The sequence below is a fragment of the Chrysochloris asiatica genome, unplaced genomic scaffold, assembly GCF_000296735.1.
Source record: "Chrysochloris asiatica unplaced genomic scaffold, ChrAsi1.0 scaffold00110, whole genome shotgun sequence".
Taxonomy (NCBI): Eukaryota; Metazoa; Chordata; class Mammalia; order Afrosoricida; family Chrysochloridae; genus Chrysochloris; species Chrysochloris asiatica.
In genome coordinates this window covers 3,857,662-3,863,681 of record NW_006408628.1, presented here as the reverse complement: position 1 = coordinate 3,863,681, position 6,020 = coordinate 3,857,662, and the positions used below count along the sequence as shown (strand labels likewise).

At 38.1% G+C, this 6,020-nt stretch overlaps 1 protein-coding gene across 1 annotated transcript in view; it reads right to left on the bottom strand.

The window, feature by feature from the left end:
- Nucleotides 1–4,580: 4,580 nt before the first annotated feature.
- Nucleotides 4,581–6,020, bottom strand: part of ATIC (5-aminoimidazole-4-carboxamide ribonucleotide formyltransferase/IMP cyclohydrolase) — a 37,405-nt gene continuing 35,965 nt past the window's right edge. The window contains exons 15-16 of the mRNA XM_006867787.1: nt 5,024–5,179; nt 4,581–4,700 (exon numbers count right to left, since the gene is read on the bottom strand). Of these exons, the coding sequence (XP_006867849.1) occupies nt 4,581–4,700; nt 5,024–5,179 (276 nt within the window). The remainder of the gene's footprint in view (nt 4,701–5,023; nt 5,180–6,020) is intronic.

Sequence of the window (6,020 nt, the reverse complement as noted above, 5' to 3'; positions counted from 1 at the left end):
AGATACTGGATTATATGAAGAAAACAGTGGCATCAGAATTAGAGGAACTCATTAACAGCCTACGTAATGAAGATGCTACCACCTTGCTTGCTGGAAGTAAAGAGGACTCTACCCAATGATGAAGATCAAAGACAACATCCTTTTGTATAAAGAAAACAAGAACCGTAACAACTAGACCAAGCAACATCATGATAAATGGAGAAAAGATTGACGTTAAAGATTTCGTTTTACTTTGATTCGCAATCAACACCCAAGATGTTGTTAGGTGCCATTGAATCAGTTCTGACTCACAGTGACCTTATGTACAACAGAATGGAAAACGCTGTCTGATCCTGCGCTAGCCTCACAAGTTTTGTTACTCTGCTGCCATTGTGCAAATTTAGCTCATTGGTCTTCCTCTTGTTCACTGACCTCCTACTTTACCGAGCATAGTGTTCTTCTTCAGGGACTGGGAGCTCCTATTATGTCTGAAGTATGAGAGACAAAGATGTTCTGGCTTCTAAGAAACAGTCTAAGGAGCTCTGGTAGCGTAGTGGTTATGAATCAGGCTGCTAATCTCACGATCAGCAGTTCGAAACCACCAGCTATTCCATGGGAGAAAGATGAGGCTTTCTGCGCCCTTAAAGATTTATAGCCTCAGAAACACTATGCAGGGTCACTATGAGTCGGAACCGATTCCATGGCACATAACAACAACAACAACAACAAACGGAACATTCTGGCTGTGCTTCTTCCAACATACATTTATTTGTTCTTCTGGCAGTCCATGGTACTTTCAGTATTTTTCTCTAATACCATAACGTAAATGTATCCATTTTTATAGTCTTCATTATTCAACTTTCACATACATACAAATACTGAAAATACCATGGCTTGAGTAAGGCACACTTTAGTATTCAAACTGACATCTTTGCTCTTGAACACTTAAAGGTCTTTATGTAATATGTAATGTAATATGTCCTTAGATTTCTTGACTTTTGTTTCCATGAGTATTGATAGTGGAGATCCAAGAAAACTGAAATTTTGGAAAACTTTAATTTTTTCCATTTATCTTGATGTTTATTGGTCCAGTGGTGAGGATTTTTGCTTTACATTGAGGTGCAACCAAAACTGAAAGCTGTCGTCTTTGATCTTAATCAATAAGTGCTTTAAGTCCTCTTAGCTTTCAGAAAGCTAGGATGTGTTACCTGCATATCACAATTTGTTAATGTGTCCTCCTCCAATCCTGATCCCATGGTCTTCTTGATATAATCCAGTTTTTCAGATTGTTTGAACAGGTATAGTAAAATAAAACAACCCTGATTTTAAACCACTCATTTTCCCCTTTTTCTGTTTGAATGACTGCTTATAGGTCTATGTACACGTTCCTCATAAGCACAATTACAGTGTTCTGGAATACCCATTCTTTGCAATGTTATCCATAGTTTGTCATGATCCCTGATCCAAAGCCCTTGCATAGTCAATCAAGCACAGGGATGTATCTTTCTGGTATCCTCTACTTTTAGCCAAGATCTAGCTGACATCAATGATATGCCACATTCCACATCCTCCTCTGAATCCAGCTTGAACCTCTGGCAGTTCCTTGTCAGTAATGCACATTTATAACCGTTTTTGAATTATCTTTAGCCAGCTTTTACTTGCATATGATACTAATCATGGTGTCTGATGGTTTCTGCGTTTTGTTGGGTCACCTCTCGTTAGAATAAGCACACATATGGATCTCTTTCATCAGTTGGCAAATTTCTTGGCATAGCTGAGTGAGTACCTCCAGTGCTGCAATTTGTTCACAGGTTTCAGTATGTATTCCATCAATTCCCAGAGCTTTGTTGTCAATGCCTTCGGTACACCTTGGACTTCTTCCTTCAGTACCATTAGCTCTTAATCACATGGACAACGACCATTTCTTTTTGGTATAGTTAACTCTGCATATTCCTTCCACTTTCTTGGATGCTTTCTGCATCAATATTTTATCCACGGAATTCTTCAATATTGCAAATTGAGGCCTGAATTTTTTCTTCAGTTCTTTCAGCTTGAGAAATGGTTTTCTAACTCCAGGACTGTGCACATTTCAATACCTGACTTTATCTTTTCAAGCTGCCCTTTGTAATTTTGCTTAGCTCTTTGATCTTCTCATTTATTCCATTTGTTTTAGCATGTCTATGCTAGAAAGCAAATTCCAGATTCTCTTCTGACATCCATTTTGGTCTCTTCCTTTTCTTGTCTTCCTTCCTGTTTGATGTTCTTGATGTCATCCCACAGCTCATCTGGTCTTCGGTCATTAGTGTCTAATGCGTCAGATCTATGTTCTTTATATAGTCTTTAAACTCTAATGGGATATGCTCAAGGTCAGATTTTGGCTGTCATGGACTTACTTTAATTTTCTTCAGCCTGAACTTGCATAAAAGCAATTGGTGGTCTGTTTGTCTACACTTGGTCTTGTTTTGACTGACACAGAGCTTTTCCACTGTCACTTCTCACAGATGTAATCTGATTTCTGTATATTCCATCTAGTGAGGTGCATGTACATAATCATTATTTATGTTGTTTAAAAGTCATCAGTTTTACAAAATTCTATCATGCAATGTTCCTATCACCAAGATCATCTATTCCAAACTTCGCATTAAAATCACTAGCAATTATCACTACATCTTGATTTTGTTTTTGATCAATTTTCACACTGAAGAAATTGGTATAATTCTTCAATTTCATAATCACCAGCTTTGATGGTTGGTGTATAAATTTGAATAGTGTTACTAACTTGTCTTCCTTGAAAGCATATCGATAGTATCCTATCACTGACCGTGTCATACTTCAACATGTATCTTGAAATCTTTGTATGAACATTACACCATTAGTCTTTGTCATTCCTACTAAACCATATTGTCAGATTCCAAATGTCCACCAGTCCATAATGCCTAGGATGTCAATCTTTATGCATTCCATTTCATTTTTGACAACTTGCATTTTTTTTAGATTCATGCTTCATACACTCCATGTTGATTATGAATAGAGGTTTCAGGCTGTTTCTCATTCTTAGTTGTGTCCCAACAGCAAATGAAGACCCAGCAAGTTTTACTCTATTTGCAACAAGGTCAACTCTGAGGACAGTTCTTCACCAGTTGTATTGAGTGCTTTCCAAGCTGAAGGACTCATGTTCCAGCACTGTATCTGACAATATTCTGATGCTATTCGTAAGGCTTTCATCTTCTGGTACCATATTTGACAAGGTTCCTTTGCCATTCATAAGGTTTTCAGTGACTAAACATTCCTAAGTAGGCCATCTCTCCTACTTCCTAGTTGGTCTTATTGTGGAAGCTCAGCTGACAACTCTACCATGGGTGATCCTGCAAGTATTTAAAGTATCAGTAACACTTAAGCCATCATAGTACAAAAATCTAACAAATGGTGGCCCATGGAAGTAGCACTAAAGAAATGAAATATCATGTATTGGGCAAATCTGTTGCAGAAGACCTCTTGGATGTCAACAAGACAACGTCTCACCTCTCTGGACTTGTTGACAGTTCCTAGAGGACATCTTGCTTGGTAGAGGATCAGTGAAAAAGAGGAAGACCTAAGACAGCATTACATGGGGGCTCTGACAACGGGCCCAAGCACAGCAATGATTGTGAGGACAGTATAAGACCGAGCACTGTTTTGTTTGGTTGTACGCAGGGTTTCTGAGTCAGAACTAACTTGATGGCAACTAATAACAGAATAGGGTTATAAGTTTTTAAAAAGTTGTTGGCCCAGGATCGGGCAGTGTTTCATTCTGCTGTGCATAATGTTGTTATGGGTCGGTATCGACTCGAATGTACCTAACAACAACTTCTGATGTCAGAACAGGCTATTTCAGATAAACCATCCTGAATAAAATAATTATGAACCCTGAACAAAAATATTAAAGAATCTGTTTGAAGGCATTGAAACGTAACCGAAACCAGAGGACATGCGACTCACCAAGAGAAAAAAGGGAAGAAGGCAAATCTCCACAAACTTATCTACAGATACAGCATTATAATCAAAATCCCAAGAAGCTTTTTCTGTAGAAATGGACTAGCAGTCATTATAAAGCTGAAGGGCTCAGACTATCTGACTTTGAAACATTTCATTAACAAAAAGTGAGGAATACATACTAGTCTTATCCACACAGGGGTCAAGAGTGAGTTACTGCTCACCATATAAGTTGTAGCTCATAGGTTATATAACCTGCTATTGTTTGGTTTGGAAAGTTGAGAGCCAAGCTTCTTAGAACAGTGACGTTTAAAAGAAACTTCTTGAGAGGAAGGCCCTTGAGGAAACTGGAGAGCTATAAGACACGTACTTACAACCTGTCCTCTGGCTGACTAGGTGATGTGACAATGTTTCACACCAGTAATGTTTGGGGATGAGCTGAGTGCATCACATACAAACATTTACGTATGATGTTCATTAGTTTAGTTATTTTAGACAAATTAAATAAAATCACCAAAAACTATGGATCCAAGACTTAAAATTTAAGGCTTTATTTTTCTTAAATGACATTTTCTAAAGTCACTATTTACGTACACACAAGAAAACGATAAAATAGTAACATGAATGGATCAATGATGAAAGAGCCGAAGACTGGTGTGAATGAGGATTATCCCCAGTTCATTGCATGCCTCAATCACAACCTTATCCGCAGCAGAACCGGAAGGAGCAGCAATGTACGCCACACCACTCTGGGGAAAAAAGGATAGGGATTTTAAACACACAGTATTATGTACCAACATGGAAAACTCTCATTTTTTGCTCTCAAATTATAATCAAAACCCCACTTGATTATAACAATGATTCACACGGAAGACTAATTCACTGGTCCCCAAAAGAAAGATAAAAACAAGAGTTGGGCAATCCACATGTCAGCGAATTCATTGATAATCTTCATCACATTGCCACAGCTTGGATATAACACACAGAAACTTAAAACCAGACAAGCAATTTCTGAAACAGTTTCTACACAGAGGTCAGTTCCATGTAAATTACACTTCAATCTCAGACTTACCCTTTTAGCTCTGTCTACATTGTCCCTGAAGGGGAAGAAGGCATCAGAACTGACAGAAACTTCACTTAGTTTGTCAACCCAGTCCTTCTTCTCTGCCTCGGTTAGTAACTCAGGGACTTCCTCAAACAGTGCCTTCCATTTCACCAAATCTTCACCCTAAGGGTGGAGGGAAAAGGTTACTGAACACCAGGTGGTCGCAGCTAATGTAGAGCAGTATGCTAGAAAGGAGTTGGGTGTTTTTCCTAGGACCTCATAATTATAAATAATGACTTCTCTTTTACCTCCAAGTTCACAATTCTGGAATCTCTTTCTTTAATGCTTTTAATATTTTCATTAAGGAAGAAAAGTGAGTGGAAATTTATCATATAAAGACTGCATACCCTTTTACTTTCTGTTACCAGTTTACACCAAATATATTTGTTCTTTAACCCTTGCCTACATTAAATATCCTCCTATCAAGCAACTGAATGGAAAACTGCATCCCAAAGGGTTTTCAAAGCAATCTTCTACATTCAAATCTTGGAAACAAAGATAAGGTTTCTAAGGAAATTGTATGTAGGTAAGTTAGTCTGAGGAATGCAGTTTGCATTGTAGACAAACTGAAATATGATTCGCAGTATTCCCATCTCTAAAGGGTATGTTTCTATTGGGGGAGGGGGGGTGACTTTCTGTTTGTGAAGACATACTTCTTTTGTTCACATACAAAGCCCCTTCCAGTACAATCAATAGTGTTTACCTGGACAATAAAGACAAAAATTCAAGGACTCAAAGGAAAACGGAAAAGAAGTTTTAAATAGTTCATTACATACTCCACAGCCTCACTGTGTATGACAGTTACATAAGACTGCTATCCCCGAATGAGCAGCCATCTAGGTTTCACCAACAGGATGTTCACTTGTTCTCCAATCAGCATTTGCTGAGCACTTGTATGCTCAGTCACTGGGCTGTAGATTTTCTATAGGCTATCTACCAGACAGTGGCAATTTTATTACTTCAA